Source organism: Lytechinus variegatus, chromosome 1 (genome assembly GCF_018143015.1).
Source record: "Lytechinus variegatus isolate NC3 chromosome 1, Lvar_3.0, whole genome shotgun sequence".
Classification (NCBI taxonomy): domain Eukaryota; kingdom Metazoa; phylum Echinodermata; class Echinoidea; order Temnopleuroida; family Toxopneustidae; genus Lytechinus; species Lytechinus variegatus.
The window spans coordinates 31,547,713-31,566,894 of record NC_054740.1 but is presented as its reverse complement, the minus strand read 5'-3'; the positions used below and the strand labels follow the sequence as shown (position 1 = coordinate 31,566,894).

Genomic DNA, 19,182 nt, shown 5'->3' with positions numbered 1-19,182 from the left:
ATGCCCAACTTGTTTGTATTTCAAACATGATATTCCACATTAAAATTATATTACATTACTTACAATATTTTGTGATCCGATTTGATCTTTTATAACCTTAAACGACCTTTAATAGCCATGGACACGTTTTAAATCGTAGAGATATGTGAATTTTATTTTGCATTTATTTAATGTGATTTCAAACATGGCTATGATTATTCCGCTAAATAGAAAAAAATCATATTTAAGAGGAATGTAAATGAAAGTTGGTGTGGTTTAAGACGTCACAAAAATAAAATTCCTCAAGATGGCAAAGTATCACAGGTCGGATTCTTATAAATATCCACACCATCAGCTCAACCTTTGCCAATAAATTCACATAATATCTAACTTGTTTGTATTCATAACAAAAATGAAATTCCTCAAGATACCAGGGTAGCATCCCTGGGTTACACTTCGTAATTCCGAAGGTTCTTTAATCTGAAGGTTCGTAATTCCGAAACACGCAAATTGCCTATACCTCGATGTTCGTCAACCCGAAAACGTAAAAGGGTTCGTTAATCCGAACATTTGTGGCGTTATTCCGAAGGTTCGATAATCCGAAAACGAAATAAGGTTCGATGTTCCGAAGGTTCGTTAATCCGAAATCGTAGTTCCGAAGGTTCGTTAGTCCGAAAACGAATTAAGGTTAGTTAATCATTTAGTTTCCGGACCAACGGACCTTCGGAATTACGAACATCATTTCTTTTTCGTATTACCGAACCTCCGGAATTACGATTACGATTTCGGATTAACGAACCTTCAGAAATCAGAATTACGAACCTTCGGAATAACGAAGCTTCGGCATTACGAATGTAAGCAGCATCCCAATATCATAATATGCCCATTACAATGATTATTCTTTAGCTTTAATTGGATACCAAACATTTCGTAAAATATGAAAATCATATTAAAGAGGTATGTGAAAAATTGGGCCTGGCCTATGACGTCAATAAAAAAAATGTCCATGGGTACCCAGGTGGCATCCCGACGGATTCTTCGAGTAGGCACCCTATACTTCCAGCAAAAAAAAAAGAAAAGAGAGAAAAAAAATCACTTGACGGTTATGTTGGGGTTCGACTTGACTAAAATAAATGTATAAATATAAATGCTCTACCCCATACACGTTTAAGTTGTACTCGTTTAGAGGACAAGTCCACCCTAGAAAAATATTGATTTGAGTAAATAGAGAAAAACCAAATAAGCTTTATGCTGAAAATTTCATTAAAATCGAATGTAAAATAAGAAAATTATGACATTTTAAATTTGTGCTTATTTTTCACAAAAAAAGATATGCACAACTCAGTGACATGCAAATGAGAAGTCGATGATGTCCCTCACTCACTATTTCTTTTGTTTTTTATTATTTGAATTATACAATATTTCTTGTTTTTAAAGATTTGACAATTAGGACCAACTTGATTGAACCGTGTAGAATTAAACAATGCTAATGGTACATGTTCAGGGAAGAATTAATCTTTGTTTCACACTACAACAGGGAGAAAATTGAAATATTTCATATTTCATGTAATAAGATATAAAAGAAATCGTGAGTGAGTGATGTCATCAGTTTCCTCATTTGCATACCGACAATGATGTGAATATGGATGTAACTGTTTTATGAAATTAAGCGAAAATTTAAACTATCATAACTTTCTTATTTTACATCCGATTTTGATGATTTTAGTGTTATGCTTGTTGGATTTTTCTCTGTTTATTCTAATCAACTTTTTGTTGGGGTGGACTTGTCCTTTAAAATGTTGGGCTGAATCCCATCCCGGTTCCGCGGCCCCTGTACTTTCGTCGTTTACGTTTGCGCAATTTCATGCAGCCCCGGCCTTGGATTGAAGATCCAAATTAATACAGATTATCTGTAATAAAATCCTTTTTTCGTTTATTCTTTTGTGATTAATTAATCACCCATAATTACCCAGTATCAGTGAATGTATTGTCCTTTTTCAAAAAAATATTATACAGACGACACCCCTATGCACAATGGGACTCCTCTGAATACCAATCAAGCGACGAAGGTGCTTTTTTTAATCCACCTGTTTTCACACACTTCAGTGAGTGGAGTAAAGCTTGTGGTCACATGACACAACGTTGTGTTGGAAACGGTGTCACAGCTCTTAAGTAGTAGGAGGCGTTCATTATACAATACGGGCTTATAGATTATTTGCTTTGAATTGTTTTCTTAATATATGAGATAAAATACATATTCATGTAAATTTTTACATATAAGAACTCTAAATAATTTGAAGTAGATAGTTTTTCTTTGGACATTTAAGTAATAAAGATTTATTTAACTAAAATTATTTTTGAGTGCGTGCCCCCAGATTAAAATGGAGCATTCCACATGGCAAGTACATGCAGAGTACGGCTCTGGCCTATGCAATGGACGTTGGTATTTAATTTACCAAAACTTTACGATAGAGAATTTCCGAATTTACATTACCATTTAAAATATGCAGAATATGAAACGCTTAGATATTTAATTTCGATTCGCCGTGAAAATTTAAGAAAGTTTCTGGAATTGGCAGGTGTTCAATATCAGGGGACTCGTTTGGTTACAGGTGGTGGAATGTATCACAACCAGATGGGAGCCAGCGAGACCAAGATGTATTCTTTCGGAGGTCTGCCCCATGAGTAGAGGCTCATCACACCGATTCCTCGTCCTGTGCCGGTGCTATCGATGGACATGGATAATGCAAGAGCAAGAACGCCAAATAATGTTTCATTCAATTAAAGGACGTTCATTGAGACTGCAGTTCATCAGAATAGACAGATTTTGTCAGTTAGCTCTTCTTCTACTAGTGCTTTCCTAGTACATGCTCAATAACTATTTCATAATGTTTTCGTTATCAACTAGCAGTCAAACAAAGACATTTCAGTTTGATCCAAGCAGAGGAATTGATTTTGAGAATGACATAAAAATTCTTCGGAGGTCAAGGGTAAGTCTATGTTTATGATCAAAAGTAAGATTAATAAATGATTATTTGGCAAGACTTCCATATGTCCGTCCCTCCACTAAAATTGAAAAAAGAATTATGGAGGTTTATTGAGAAACATATACGGTATAGTATATATATAGATATAGGGCTGATTGCACGAAAGGGTCTTTCCAAGGACCTTCTTTCATGTCGCCCATCTTTTATGATACGCTATAAGCGGGGTGTTTCTGAAATTTATGATAAAGAAAAAGATTCGTTAGCTTGCTTTTAAATCAAATTTTATACAATTTCATGATATATCACATCATTTTATAAACAAATATTTTGTTATTTTGACGGACGAATGAAATTTGTTTGCAGATGATTTATTTAAAATGCTATTCACATGGCGCATCATAAAAGATGGGCAACACGAAAGACGGTCCTTGCAAAAACCCTTTCGTGCAATCGGCCCCTGGACTCTTAACATATCTAAGTAAGAAAGAGATTTAGTATTGACTAATTAGGAAGGAAAAGTTTGATACATACCAAAATACGGCTTTATTTCTTCAAAATCTTGAGTGTGTGTAATCCCCAATGGCAGCGGTTTATTTAGTCAGAAAAATAAAATCCCCAATACTCTTGGAGAGTAGAATAGTCGTATAATCGGTTGATAACAGTTGTGAAACCCATGGCTTTCAACAATTCCTGCAAGCTCAGTGAGTAAGGCAGCATACTTGAGATGCCTCGTTCTGCAGTGAGAGGTTCAAATCCGTTCGAATCCAAGATCGATCCAACCGGAAGTCTGACGATAAAGAGAACCAAAGAACGTGGTTTGGGAGCAGTATTTTTTAAAATTAGTAGAGGGGACATAAGGAAGTCTTTCCGATTATTTGCTTAATTTATAATTTAATTTTGCTATTTTTATTGCACACCTGTTGTCGAGATCGTCTTCCTCTTATCAAGATTTCCTTTTATTCCAAAATGATAGGCCTACATTAAAATTTGCATACATGTAGGTCCTACTTGATAATTATTAAATACTTTGTTCTAGTAGTGGGTCTATTCAAACTTGGAAGTGTGTCACTTTTATCATACTTTAATACTATATTACTCCTATAAAATGATGGCATGAGTTATAACTGGTGTGATCTACATGTAGATATAAAGTCAAGTAACCAGAGATATATGATCTCCATGGAAAGAAAAAAAATTGGAAAAAAAAATCTGAGCTGATAATGTACACCCTCTGCCCACAGGTATAAAGGACAGACATACATGTAGTAATAATAATAATAGGCATTTATATGGCTCCAAATCTGAGGACATATTCATTGATACTTCTGTAATGATAATAATACTTGTCATTTGTTTCATTATTTCCCGTTATGAAAGACGTCAGTAAACCATTCTCAGTAACAAATTGTAATTTCTTTCTACATTTAACTCTTAATTTGCTCTGCAATACTTATTAGTTTTTTTTTATTTCAATCATATTTCAGCTGACCAAACTCTCTGAGTTTATGACAATGTTACTGTCAGCCGAGCGCTTCCAGCGAGATGCCAAATTATCATCATTAACGAGGAAAGACAAGAATCAACTCGCTCAGCAAGCTGAAGATGCTCAGTTCTTTAGAATCTTGCTGCGGATGTTGATGGAAGTTAGCAGGTAAATATGTAAATAATGTGTTGTCAAATTTTGGTACTTTTCAAAAACATTTTTAGAATATGAATTCATTGTTAAATAGAAGTAGAGACTACAAGTAGATAATAAAGTTTTGAAATATTCAATATAAACTGCCATGATACATGCACTGTATTAAACATAATAAATTTATGGTACACATCAGTTGACTACATTGTAGGCCTAATTTTTTTGAAAATGATTGGTGCATATAAAGGCCTATGAGAAAAGTAATGCCACTTGACTGGCATTGGAAGGGGTAGTGACTTGTTAAATTTTCCAGTTTAAGACCTTTTGCTTATAATAATACAATGCCCATCGTTATCCTAGCAGTAACATACTGAAAATGTTTTGGTTTTTGACAATTATTATTACAGTCTCTTAGTATCTGTCAATGAATATTTGGTCAATTCATGAAAATGTTGTGACTTAATAAATTGCACATTGATTTCATCAAATGTTTGCATTTTGTAGTGGGTAATGGGTTTTGCATGGGTTTTAAATAGTTTTAAATATGATGATATTTTAAAAGTGTTAATGTTAATTATATATATTTTTAATACTCGCAACTTTGCTGATTTAATCTTGACGATGATAGTTTTACAATGTTATAATTTCAATCAATATTTTAATCGTTTTTTGAGATTGTCCAAAATTATTTTTTCTGGCTTTATTTGTTGATTATTTGTCTAGCACTAGATTTGTGATATATTGTAATCTTTTAATAATATACATGTACATTTTTACTTTGTAAATATGATAATATGAGTCTTCAAACTTTTGTCATGTACCATTTTCACAATAAAACCAGAATTGAATTGAATTGAATTGAATTGAATTGAATTAAAATTGAATTGAATTGAATTGAACTGAATTGAATTGAATTAACTTGATTTTTAGTCACTAAATTAATTACCCGGGACAAGTTACAATCCTTCTAAAGAAGAAAAAGTATCAATCTTTCTTAATGTAATGGTTCTAGAGTTGGCATATTAAGAATTTCATAGTTAGGCTACCATCATTTTGTAAAATGGAAAATAAAGGGCAAACATTCTTCTTTTTTTTTGGTCATAATACTGGGGTGCTCTTCTTGTACATGCATGTAGGTTGAAAGCTTGGAATCATATGTATGTGTAGCCATCATGATTACCTACATCTAAAATCCTTTGATATAAACTCTGCCCTGAATGCCCAGGGGGCCAGTCAAATGTATTGCTTTACACATGCATGGCCAAATTATTTCCAAATACCCCCTAAACAAGTTTTCTGCTGGCTTTACACATTTTGGACCCATGTCCAAAACTGAAAAAAAATCACTTTAAACATGTTTTTTGGACACATGTGTGTACAGCAATATTATTTGACTGGCCCCCATTAATGCTCCTTTCAGTTCTTTGATAACAATGTTTGTTTTGTGCCAAACCATTATTTGTAGAACTCTTTTTCATGGTCTTTGCAAATACGAGCTTCAAATAGATTCTTTTCTACTGAAAATTGCAATCACAGGGTTCAGTCAAAGTATATGTGTTCCATATTGAATGACTCAGAAAATGTCTGGACATATGTATATTTTTGCTCAACCCAAAGCATTGATCTTAAGTATTCCATGACAATACAATGTAATAATCAGTCTATCTATTAAAGGGGAATGAAACCTTTGGAACAAATAGGCTTGTGTAGAAACAGAAAAATCAAGGAATAAGAATAAAGAAAGTTTGAGAAAAATCGGACAAATAATGAGAAAGTTATGAGCATTTGAATATTGCAATCACTAATGCTATGGAGATCCTCCCATTGGCAATGCGACAAGGATGTGTGATGTCACTGATGAACAACTTTCCCTTTGGTGGACTATAAAATACCCTCAAAATGTCTCTTTTTGCTTTTTCTTATGATGATACAAACTCTTTATCCATGATGTATTCTTAAAATATATGTATTACATGCCCTCATGTAGAAAGAACACATGATCTATGGATAGATGTGATAAAAGAGGCAATTCAAGTGAAATATATACTAAAGTAATGGGGAGAGTTGTTCACAAGTGACATCACACATCTTTGTCGCATTGCCAATTTGCTATCTCCTTAGCAATAGTGATCGCAATATTCAAATGCTCATAACTTTCTCATTATTTGTCCGATTTTTCTCAAACTTTTGTTGATCTGTTTCTTTGATTTTTCTGTTTTCACACAAGCTATCTTGTTCCAATGGTTTCATTCTCCTTTAATCTAAATTGTCAAATATTTTATCTTTTTTAGTATCTTAATTGACGTTTAAATCCATATCCATTAGAAAATAATCTGATTCATTTCTAGTGAAATATGGCATTTCAGGTGGAATATCAATGCAGTTAATAAGAACAAAACAGTGAACATGTAGCACAACTTGCGCCTCTCCCCATTAAAAAAACTCTTCAATTGTGTGATGTTTAAATTGTTATCTTCTTTATACATCTCCTCACTAGACTACTATAAACCACCATATGAATTTTTTACTTCCTTGGTACCAACACAAAGAGAAAAGAAATGTGATTAAATCATGGAACACAATATCAAGACTGAAGGATTTATACCCCTTTCATAAACCCCATTAAAATGAATTAGGCGGCTAATAGCAGCATAATTTGGTCGTAAAATTGGAGGAGGACAAGAGTTATCCGCATTACTCTGATGCTGCTATTATCCGCATAATAGCAGCATCGGGACAAGATTTTGAGTTTATGAACGCATTTCCAAATAATGCAGATAATTGCCATGGTGCGGTCACAAGGTCACCCTTTTCCAACACAACCACATCGGAGGGGGCGTGTCCAGTTGTCATGGCGATTATTCGCCTTTTTCAGGACGGGAACTCGTGAAAATAATGCGGCTTATTTTCGGAGTTTATGAACGCAATTTTTATTGAATTATCCGCATTACTCTTAGGCGGCTAATCGGAGGATAGGTTTATGAAAAGGGTATTAGTTAGCCCTGTACGAGGTGAATTCAATTTATTCTTGCATGCAAAACACACCCAAGTTCGCAGATTACAAATGCAAGTGTTGAAGATGCGAGCAAAGCATCATCCAGGCAAGCAATTATTGACTTTCATTAATCAACACATACACTGTGATTTCATTGCCTTTTCACTTTTATTGTAAAATCATGGTGCATCCAAGGAGGTGTATGATTTATTGATTTCTAGTTGAAAGCCAGTTTGAAAGCCAATAATGAGATGACAAATTATACCACATGCTTTGATTGCTCAGCAGGTGCATTGACTTCCTATTCATTCAATTTATTCTCACTTTAGTGTGTGTGTGAATCTGAGCAAAGTGTCTGGATCTTTTCTCTGGGGTGCCTTTAGCCTTCAGTAACATTGAAATGGTGTTTATCTTGGTATTATTTAAACAGCTCTAAGTTATAAAAAAAAAAGTGGAGTGATGGTGTAATTTAAACCTTTTTAAGGAAAATTATATGTAACACAAAGTTTGAATGAAATAAAGTGAAGAACTTACATTTTGTTAAACCATGGACCTATTTAGGTCCATGATTAAACATGTAGCACTGAACTGCATGTTGTTGTGCTACATGAAAAAAAAATCAAATTCAGTTTATGCTAATTGTAAATAAGGTTTATTTTTAAGCAGGGTTAGTGGAAAACTGTTTTACTTGACATCCTTATTGTTTATCAAGTTTGAAAACATACTTGTACATGTACATATTTTTTTAATTCTCTGTAGGGCTAGTGGCTTAAAGCAAAGAGATGACTTGAAGAAAGTCTACCATTGGTATCAACTCAATAAGGAAGTCTTGCATTGTGAACCGGTAAGTTTCCATATCGCCTGTGAATAAGTTTGTTCCCAAACGTCACCTTTTTTTTTCCATTATTCATTTCATAGTGAATAGTGATTCTGGTATATGACATCAGTAGCTCCCATTAGCCACTACGCTGGATGAATGGATATACTGACCTTTTTTAGCAGGACCAGGGAAAAATGTATGGGTGCTCGGGATGATTTTGCCCCTGAAACCTTAAAAGAGCACTTGAAGTTTAAAAAAAGAACCCCAGGAAAATCCCCTTTCACTGCTATGTTAAAGCTTATCCAACGTACATGTAGCAGATTTAGGCAGTAGTTTGTCTAAAGTAGGCCACTAAACGGAATAAAAATATATATACAGTGCGTCCCAGAAAAAACAAAACAGAGATTTATCGATGATTTATCATAACTTAATCACGAATACAATAGACAAATAACCTACCAATGTAAAGCTTAGAATCTCGTCTTTTATCTGATGTTACTTAGATTATTCCTCATTCACGCATGAGTGAGCAGAAACAATTTGAAGAAAGGATACCAAAAACTCATTTGGCGGCCGGGGGGGGGGGGGGGTATCTGAATTTCAAAAAGAAAATCACATGCCTAAGAAGTTCAATATCTGCTCTTTTTTTTGATACCTTACTCACAAAAAATGGTCAAGAAATAACAAAGTTCTGGTTATTTGAAATAAGGCTTGTATTTTTCATTAGATAAACATGTTTTCACCGGTTTCCCACAGAAGCTATCGCATGGTGAACAAGAAACTTAATGCATGGCTGATCGTCAACAAGACGGAGTGTCAAGTGAGTTTGAACGCTAACCTGTAAAACCTCTTCATTTTATGAAATTATTGAAATTCAAGCCTTATTTCAAATAACCAGAACTTTGTTATTTCTTGACCATTTTCTGTAATTGTGGTATCAAATTAAAGAGCAGTTATTGAACTTTTTAAAAATGTGGTTTTCTTTTTGAAACCCAGATACAGCCCGCCAAATGACTTTTTGGTATCCCCTCTTCAAATTGTTTTTGCTCACTCATGCGTGAATGAGAAATAATCTAAGTAATTTTAGAATTAGATGAAAGAGGAGATTCTAAGCTTTACAATGTTAGGTCATTTGTCTATTGTATTTGTGATTAAGTGATGATAAATCATCGATAAATCTCGGTTTCGTTTTTTTGTGGGATGCACTGTATATAGGCCTGTATATTTTGCCTGAGCAGGGCTACATAAATTTTCATTATTATTTTGATTTTTTGTTTTTCTTTTAATAGTAAATCCTGTATAAATTCTCATCCTTTTTTGAATATCTGTCTTTCTGGTCTACAATTAAAAAAAAAGAGAATTCTGTCCTGTTCTGTAATTTAGTAGTTGGTAATATACACTTTTGCCGTATACAGTGCATCTCACAAAAAACGAAACCGAGATTAATGATTAAGTTGTGATTTCAATAGACAAATAACCTACCATTGTAAAGCTTAATTTCCCCTTTCATCTGAAATTATTTCTCATTCACGCATGAGTGAGCAAAAACAATTTGCAGAGGAGATACAAGAATTCGCTTGGAGGGCTGTATCTGGTTTTTCAAAAAGAAAACCACATTTTAATAAAATTCAATATCTGCTCTTTAATATGATACCTCAGAAAATGGTCAAGAAATAACAAAGTTCTTGTTATTTGAAATAAGGCTTGAATTTCAACAATTTTATGAAATGAAGAGTTTTTACAAGCTAGCATTCAGACTCACTTGACACTGTGTTTTTTTGACGATCGGCCATGCATTAAGTCTTATGTTATCTTTGCAGTAACTTCTGTGGGAAACCGATGACAACATGTGATATGTATTTGATGAAATAATGGAAATACAAGCATTGTTTCGAGGGAACAGAACTTTTATACTTCTTGACCATTTTCTGTGATTAAGGTATCAAATAAAAGAGCAGATGATGAACTTTTTAGGCACGTGGTTTTCTTTTGAAATTGAGACACCCCTGCCAAATGAGTTTTTGGTATCCTTTTTTCAAATTGTTTTTGCTCACTAATGGGTGAATGAGGAATAATCTAATTAAAGGGGAATGAAACCTTCAGAACAAGTAGGCTTCTGTCAAAACAGAAAAATCAAAGAAAGTTTGAGAAAAATCGGACAAATAATGAGAAAGTTATGAGCATTTGAATATTGCAATCACTAATGCTATGGAGATCTTCCCATTTGCAATGAGACAAGGATGTGTGATGTCACATGTGAACTACTCTTCCTTTGATGGACTATAAAATACCAAAAAAATATCTTCTTGCTTTTTCTAATGGTGATACAAACTCTTTATCCATGATGTATTCTTTGAAAATCTATATAACATGCCATCCTATAGAAAGAACACATGATCTACCGATAGATGTGATGAAAGAGGCAGTTTAAGTGAAATATATACTAAAGTAATGAGGAGAGTTGTTCACAAGTGGCATCACATATATTTGTCGCATTGCCAATGTGAGGATCTCCATAGCATTAGTGATCACAATATTCAAATGCTCATAACTTTCTCATTATTTGTCCGATTTTTCTCAAACTTTCGTTGATCTGTTTCTTCGATTTTTAGCTCATCCAGCCCGAAGGATCAAATGAGCTTATGCCGTGGCCTGGCGTGGGGTCTGTCATCCGTCCACAATTTCAAAATGCTACTTCTTCGCCATTTCAAGTCCGATTTCAATTCTGTTTGCTTTATATGATAGCACTAGGTGGGGGATTCAAAACGTTTAGACAGAATTTTGAATTTATGCACATTTTTTTCAAAATTTACAAAAAAATGCTTTTTCTTCTTTAATTGTAGACCGATTTTATTTGTTTTTTCTTTCAACTGGTAGAACTTCATAAGGTTCACCAAACTTCTACACAGAATTTTAAAATTTTCAGTAAAAATTATTTATGCAAATTTATGCGAAATTTATTCATAAATCACAGAAAATGCCTCTTCTTTATTTGTCGACAGATTTTGATTTTTTTTCTTCCATCTGGTATAGCTGCCTGAGGTTTACCAAACTTGTCACAAAATTTTAAAAAAAATTTCTGGAAAATTATTTATGCTAATTTATGCAAAATTTATTCATAAATCACACAAAAAAATTCTTCATTTGTTTATCAATTTCAATTTTGTTTGCTTTATATGATAGCTCAGGTGGTGATCCAAAATTTCAACACAGAATTTTGAAATTCATTAAATATGCTAATTTATTCATATATTTTCAAAACTCACAAAAATTACTTATATACCTGTTTATTGATTTTGATTATTTCTGTTCCATCTGAGAGCTACATGTACATGAGGTTCACCAAGGTTCTACACAGAGTTATGAAATTTTGACTAGAAAGTTATTTATACTTAATTCATATGAAATTATTCATAGATCACAAAAAATGCTTCTATGTCATTTCTTCATCAATTTCAATTCTATATCCTCAATTTATGTCACCAGTATAATTCACTAAAGGGTCAACTGGGCTGAAATTAAAATTGTGTTAAATTTCATTGCGAGATGCCAAATGAGCTCCACATCATTGATTTGCTAGTTCTGTTTTCACATTTAAGCTGTCTTCTTCCAAAGGTTTCATTCTTTTATTTCAGATAAAAGAGGATATTCTAAGCTTTACATTGGTAGGTCATTTGTCCTTTTAATATGATAAAGCTATGATAAATCATTGATATATCTGGGTTTCTTTTTTTTTGACGCACTGTATATTCACAGCAAATTTTCACCTGATTTTAAAGTTTGTTTTTAATCCCACTGTGATTAGCTCCCAACTACAATGACTTCATAGCACTATATCTTACATAATTGCATTTAATAGCGATTATTCTTATTACATTACATCGTGACTGAGTAGAGATAATTACATCATTTAAAGAATATCTCTCTCGTTCTTTCCTTTTCTGTCTTTTGCTCTCTTTTTCTTTCTTTCTCTCTCTTCATTCACATTGCAGCACTTCAAAGGAGCAGGCAAGCAGCTATACAAGCGTCCAGAGCTGAAATTCTCAGCAGATGCAATCAAGTTTTACTCTGACCCTCCAGGAAGGAGGAAGAACAATCAAGTGACCTTCCAGATGACCTCCCAGCAGAGCAGTCCGAGGGTTCAAGGGTCAGATGAATTTGACGATTTACGGATAGACACCAGCAGACCAAAGACAGCACCATCGAGCTTGAACAGACCAAAGGTACAGGAACATCCAATGTGTAAAAATTATTTAATGTCATAAAATGAATTTACAGTCTGTGAAAACTGTGTGTAGTGGCCGTCCAATCGAAACATAAAATATTGCCTTTATAGGCAAGTGATTGTTATCAGGTTCTTATGCACATGATGTGCCTCCAGAGTAATTGGTTTAAGTGGTCACTGTAGGCAGGTGCTTACTTTAGAGATGGTCGCTATTACAGGTTTGACAATATCATTTTACCAATATTTTTTTGCCCTCTATCCATTCAAAATTCAAACTCCTCTGTGTGGGTTATTCTGAATTATCTCTGTATAATATTAATGATGAATAGAGATTCATCATCATGTGGAACGTTGTGGCCCAGTGGATTAGTCTTCGGACTTTGAAACAGAGGGTCGTGGGTTCGAATCCCAGCCATGGCGTAATTTCCTTCAGCAAGAAACTAATCCACAGTGTGCTGCACTCAACCCAGGTGAGGTAAATGGGTACCAGTAGGAAGTAATTCCTTAAAAAGCTGTGTGTGCTATTAACGCCTAGCTTAGCCGGGTAATAGGAGCGCCTTGAGCACCTAACAAGGTGGATATGTGCGCAATATAAATACCCTATATTATTATTATTGTTCATATGCTTTGGATCTAGTAGAGCTAGAATTTTAGTTAGTGCTAAGTTTATGTTTTTGTACTACATCTTTGACAGTGATATAATTGAACATGTCTTTTACAAGTGATGTTTGCATTAAATGAAACAAAATGAACATGATTTTAAACTGACTTTATTTTTCCACTTGTGACATTTTGTTTTACCAATTAAGATTTCTTTTATCATTAAATTGTTTACCTTGGATATTTTTTTGAAATACTATTTTTTTTTTTTCCTGCAGATTCATAACTCACTCCGAAGTCCAAGATCAGGTGATGATGATGCTAGCTTTGCAGTCAACTACATCAATTCCTACCTCAACAATCACTTAACTCCCATGGCAACCAAGCTAGATAGACCAACATCGGCCATGAGTGTCATCCGCCACGCCCAGATAGCATCTCAGCAGAGGAATGAGGACGAGGAGGGAGAGGTTCTTGTCGGTGACCGATCTGCTCATTCTCAAGCTGCAAGCCTCGCCAGTGATTCAAACATCTCAATACAAGTACCAGACAGGAAGCAAGATGGAGAAGAGAAGAAGGATGAGAATGAAGATGATGGGAGTGTGAAGATGGAGGATGATGGAGAGGATGCAGTGGATGGAGAGAAGGAAGAAGAAGGTCCTGGTCTCTTTAAAAGTGAGAAAGACTTATTATATCATCATTTTATATGATTTTGTTGAAAAATAATTTTGTGATGACTATTGGCGCCTTTAGCACTGTTCAGAGTGGACACAAGCATTTGATAAAATACTTGATCATTTTTTTTTTAGAACTTCAGATCCGCATGGGCACAGGCATCACAAATATGGTGACAAAAGTTGCATTAGACTTGAAAGAAAAAGTTTAAGAAGTCTCTTTTTGCGATTTGAACTTATCGAATGAAGTGTTCGGGGAGGGGGCCTCAGCCTAGTTATGGTTAAGACATGTCTTGGTTATCTTTATCTCTCTTTATAATGATTGCTTGCCTCTCCTAGTGGATATAGCCATGTACATGTAGTTATTCATTGATATTGTGCTGTTGATAAATCATGTACTGTACATGTATTCCTCTACAGGGAAACCCCCATTGACAAGCCTGGTAAATCCTGTAGCTCAAGCCACGTTTGAAGAGGAATCATTCCACGGAGCCTTAGCCCCTGAGATCAGTGAAGGCACTCTACTTAGGGTTCAAGTGGACATGCCTAAAGCTACAGGTAAGAGTTTGAAAAGAATAAAAAAACAGTGATTGATCTTTTTCACATTTTAAGTTTCCCTTTAAGTGAACCTTCTTACCCACCTTTAAGCTCTGTGATAATTCTCTCACGCTTTCTATGGCAGCCTCTAAGCAGTCTCCTGGTCCATCAGAGGCCGAGAAGAAAGCAGCATACCTACAACAATGGCATGATTATCAGCAACAGCAAGGGATGACTGCCGGGGATGGGACGCCCTCTGTTGATAACGGAGAGAGAGTTGTCACTACCGAGGTACCTGAGAGATTTACTCAAGAGGTCTTGGCAAACTATGCAGCACAGGAATCATTTGTCACAGATAATGGTGAGTAAAAACCATTTCTTTTCATTTCTGGGGGGTGTTTCACAAAGATTTCAGTATGACTTAAGAGTCGCACTTAGATACCGAGTTGCGTACGGTATGAAAGGTTTGACTGCATTGGTCAGATTGTGTCATGAGAGGACACTACTGTGTATCTATCAATGAGATCGCGCTTTGCATATCATGTATGCGTCGGCATTTAAGTGCGAATTAAGTCATACTTAAATCGTTGTAAAACAACCCCCAGATGAGGGACATGCTGTAAGAGATTTTAAGATAAGACTCAAAGCAGTAAATAATCATTTAAGATTTAAATAAGGTTTTCACTCAAAAAGCCTCTTATAGATATCATTCTCTTAGAGATTTAAAGTTGTCTCTTTGATCCATAACTTATATTTTTACCATTTTGAAATAAAAAAGCAGGATTTTCATAGAAATACCCCCCCAAAAAAAAAACATTAATGAATCAATAAATAAAAGAATAGATAACTATTATGAATACTGGTAGATAAATGAATAAATGAATGAATGAACGAACAAACAAACAAATAAATAAATAAATGATGAATTAGTTATAAATACAAATAAAAAGTAATAATTAAAAAGGTTGACACCCTGCTTATGTTGACTTTATTTATTCACAACCATAGAAAATATTTTCCATCTGTATGACAACAGGAGACTTTCAGATATGTAGTTTTTAATGTATATAATTTATATACTACATGTAACTTTCAGTATGAAAAACAATCTGGGTTTGTTTTTTTGTTTTTCCAGCCAGATTTAAAACATGTCAACAAATGTCTGTCACAAATAATATACTTAAAAACAAATCTTACCATGAACTTGCATTCCTCTTTTTTTTTGTAGCTCCACGCATCCCTGCCAATAGTCTTGCATCCCAGTCACTTGAGAATTTCTACAAGATGACAGATAACCATGAACCCAAGGTTGACCAGAATCCTATCTCAGCACAGTCTGCGCTAAGACTACAGAAAGCTCAAGAGGCCAAGAAAGTCACTATATCAGAAGAAACTTCTCACAATACAAGGCAAAGGTAGTAATACAAATCCTGGAAGTAATCAAATGCTGGTAATAAAGATCTTCAGTGTGATACTTCTTGTATTAGTTCCTTTCCATTAGATATGTTACATGTAGTTTGTTACCCAATTTTGTTGATGCAGTGAGCACTGTTCAGATGTTCTTTATCTATCTTTCTTTTATTTATGTCCAGAGCTCTAAGTGCAAGAATAGAAAGACCATCTTCTGTACAAGCAGGTTCTCTTGTTATGTTAGCAGATCATGTTGGCGATAATATGATGGTGGAAAAAGAACCGGTAAGTCAATTGTTGAAGCCTTTTCTATAACTGCACAATGAAAGTTCCTTAAAGCAGTGTTTTATGGGAATTTGATATTATTTGGGTGCTTACCAACCCAGGATGGGAATATTTTTAAGATAAACAATATATAAGATAGCTATCCCCATTATTGCTCTATCTAGAAAATTCTACCCATTGATATAAATGAGCTTGGGTAGATTTTCTCTTCATGCCATTAAAAGCTACCCCCCACCTAAAAAAATAATAATGATAATTTGTATCAATTGCAAGCCTTTTTATCCAGTCATGTTCACTTCTCTTGAGGATTTATTTTATTGAAATTAATTAAGTGATATCACTGTCCTTGTCTATATAAGCTTTTCATTTCTTTCTGAACTTTTGCTACACATTCCATCTTGTTAGTGTACCGACGTGGATTGTAGTGCAGTAAGGTTGAAGAGGGCAAATTGACCTTAGTATGCCAGTTTTCACTAATTCATTCCTCTATTGTAATGTTAATATTTTAAAGGGGGAGTTAACTGTTTGTGGTCTCTCATTGACTGTGTGTTATAAATACATAGTCCGAAAATATATGTTTTCAGATATCTACTAATAGTACAGTGAATGAATTGAACTATGATTGTATTTGTATCGAGAATCTAAAATGTTTTGAGAGGAAAATTAATTGTTTTGCTACTTGGTAAGACAATTATTGTGGTGTAAATGTATTGAGTAATTAATTAGCATGTTATCATTCAAGTGGGTCTATATTACTAGACTACACTAGCAGCATGGGTCAGGAAACTGGCCAGGTATGAGTAGTTGAGGACCCAAGATAATATAATAAAACGACCATGTCATCTCTTCTCAATCCTGTATAGAATGGGCCTGAGGCACCTGCTGGTTTCCGCAGACCTTCATCCAAGGTTCCACCAAAGAGACCTGCTACTGCACCCAGCTCCAAACCTGTTAGTGTCTCTGTTCCCAAGAGCTACGGTGGGATGTCACCTCCTCCAAACAGCTCAGGGTATGTATTATATTCAAGTTGTCCTGGTCCTACAGTTTTCCTTCTTCCTGGTCTTCCACAATCAACCAACTGATTAGTATGTCTTATGCGTTGTCTGTTGTAGTAGTGTTTCCACTTATAAACATTGAATTCTTTATTTTTTTATGATGCTACCAAAATTATGAATGAAAAATAAATGTAATATGTTGCCCTCCAAGAAGAACCTTTTGACCCTTCACTGCTCCTATCCTACTGCAGCTTCTGGGTTTTTGATTTACATAGAGCAAGTTGGGTATTTTCCACCTCCAAGATTACTATATATATATCCCAGCTAAAAGGCTACAGTGGAATTTCACCCCCTCCAAATGGACCAGGCTATAAAGATCAGTTGCCTTTTATACTACAGTTTTCCTGCAAGGTGTGAAACTTAACTTTACCAGTCTAGTAGCATCCAGGAATTAATTCACATGGAGAACACAGGATTTTAACCCTCCAAGTTGCTCCATGTAAACCTGCAAATTTGTCATTGATTTCTATTATTTGATTGATTGATTGATTTGATTGATTTGATTTATATGTACATCATTTTCAACATTACATATTATATATTTACCTGAGTGGAGCATCTTAAGCTCTATGAGCTTAAGATAGCAAGTTTTACGAAACAAGCTTTAATTGATAGCAAGTTTTAAGAAACAGGGTGCCGCCTCATTCCCTTGCTTCCAACATACAGAGATTCCACCCCAGAGTACACACCCAGAAACAGGAGGGGTGAACCTATATTCACTTTACCTGAGGAATCAGACTACAATGTACACTTCAGAAGACAGGGTCAAACACCAGTCTCAGCCACTATCCCTCATTCTATATCTAGACTTCAAGGATCCACAGTCCCAGACACAGCTAGATACAAGTGAGTGACTAACTTAACTGATTATAAATCATTCAATATTTCTCATTAATTACTAAGAACATACTGGTTTGTGGGTTTTTTTTCAGTTTTGTATATCTTGCATTTTTTTTAATACGCATGTTTCAACAGAATGTACTTTTTGGTTTCGTCTTGGTTCTTTTCTACTCTTTCTGTCTTTAGATAGATTAGACAGTTTTCATTTCTGCATAATATTTTTTTCATTTGAAAGGATTGTGTGTTCAGCACTGGTAAGAATGTTTATGACTTTGATAATGTTTTACATCATACTTATTCAAACATGAAAGTGTATGCTGTCAAAAGGATTGATATGTAAATTGTATTCTTTAACCTTCACAAGTATGAAATATTTGTGAGGTGAGTGAGAATTTATTAAACTTTCATGCTGCAAAGTAGTAATATCACAACTTAAGCAACACCAATATATGCTAAATAAATATTTGGGAATAAAATTAATAGTTTTACTTCATGAATTGTGAAGATGTAATATTTTGATTAATTGTGTTCCATTTGAGACTTAGTAATTGAAATGAATGCAAATAACAATACAGTTTGCAATAGTAAACTCTTTAAATTGTAATAAATTATGATGCATATCTCATGATTTTATTTGCCTTAATTTATGAACTCATTACCAAAACTTTAATGACATCTGATATGCATTGCATATACAGTGCTTTGATAAAGTGTGGGAAAATTGTACTATACCACCCCCCCCCAAAAAAAAACAGAAAAATTGAAGTAAACATTGAAACCCTTTTGGCATTATGGTAACCCTATTTGCATGGATGATACATATTCCAACTTAAGTCTATAGATGCTGCAACAATTTAAAAAATGCTTCTTTGTTTATCAAATTTAAGTCACTTGCAATGTCATGCCTATCTTATGCAACGCTTAACGATCATTATATTCATAAGTGTGTAATATATTTTCCATATTATTTGCATGTTCTGTGCTTAGTTGCCTATCCCACCTGCATGCTCCCTCTTCCTCTCTATATCTTTATTTGTTGTACAGGTGGCGTGATGATGGGTATGGTAACATGACCTATCGGAAAATACACAGGTAAAGAAAAAAATTTTTGCTCACTAACATAACATAGGGTTCCTACA

The 19,182-nt window shown here is 34.3% G+C and overlaps 1 protein-coding gene across 5 annotated transcripts in view; it reads left to right on the top strand.

Annotated features, from left to right (window-relative positions):
• The first annotated feature begins 2,371 nt into the window (after positions 1–2,371).
• Positions 2,372–19,182, top strand: part of LOC121411386 — a 45,809-nt gene continuing 28,998 nt past the window's right edge. For 4 of the 5 annotated variants that reach the window (XM_041604119.1, XM_041604101.1, XM_041604094.1 and 1 more), the window contains exons 1-12: positions 2,372–2,969; positions 4,451–4,617; positions 8,357–8,441; positions 12,410–12,640; positions 13,521–13,917; positions 14,337–14,474; positions 14,599–14,814; positions 15,682–15,868; positions 16,046–16,148; positions 17,012–17,157; positions 17,870–18,049; positions 19,088–19,135. In XM_041604119.1, the coding sequence (XP_041460053.1) occupies positions 2,847–2,969; positions 4,451–4,617; positions 8,357–8,441; positions 12,410–12,640; positions 13,521–13,917; positions 14,337–14,474; positions 14,599–14,814; positions 15,682–15,868; positions 16,046–16,148; positions 17,012–17,157; positions 17,870–18,049; positions 19,088–19,135 (2,021 nt within the window). In that variant the 5' untranslated portion in view covers positions 2,372–2,846. The remainder of the gene's footprint in view (positions 2,970–4,450; positions 4,618–8,356; positions 8,442–12,409; positions 12,641–13,520; positions 13,918–14,336; positions 14,475–14,598; positions 14,815–15,681; positions 15,869–16,045; positions 16,149–17,011; positions 17,158–17,869; positions 18,050–19,087; positions 19,136–19,182) is intronic. The other variant, XM_041604109.1, reaches the window with a different exon arrangement.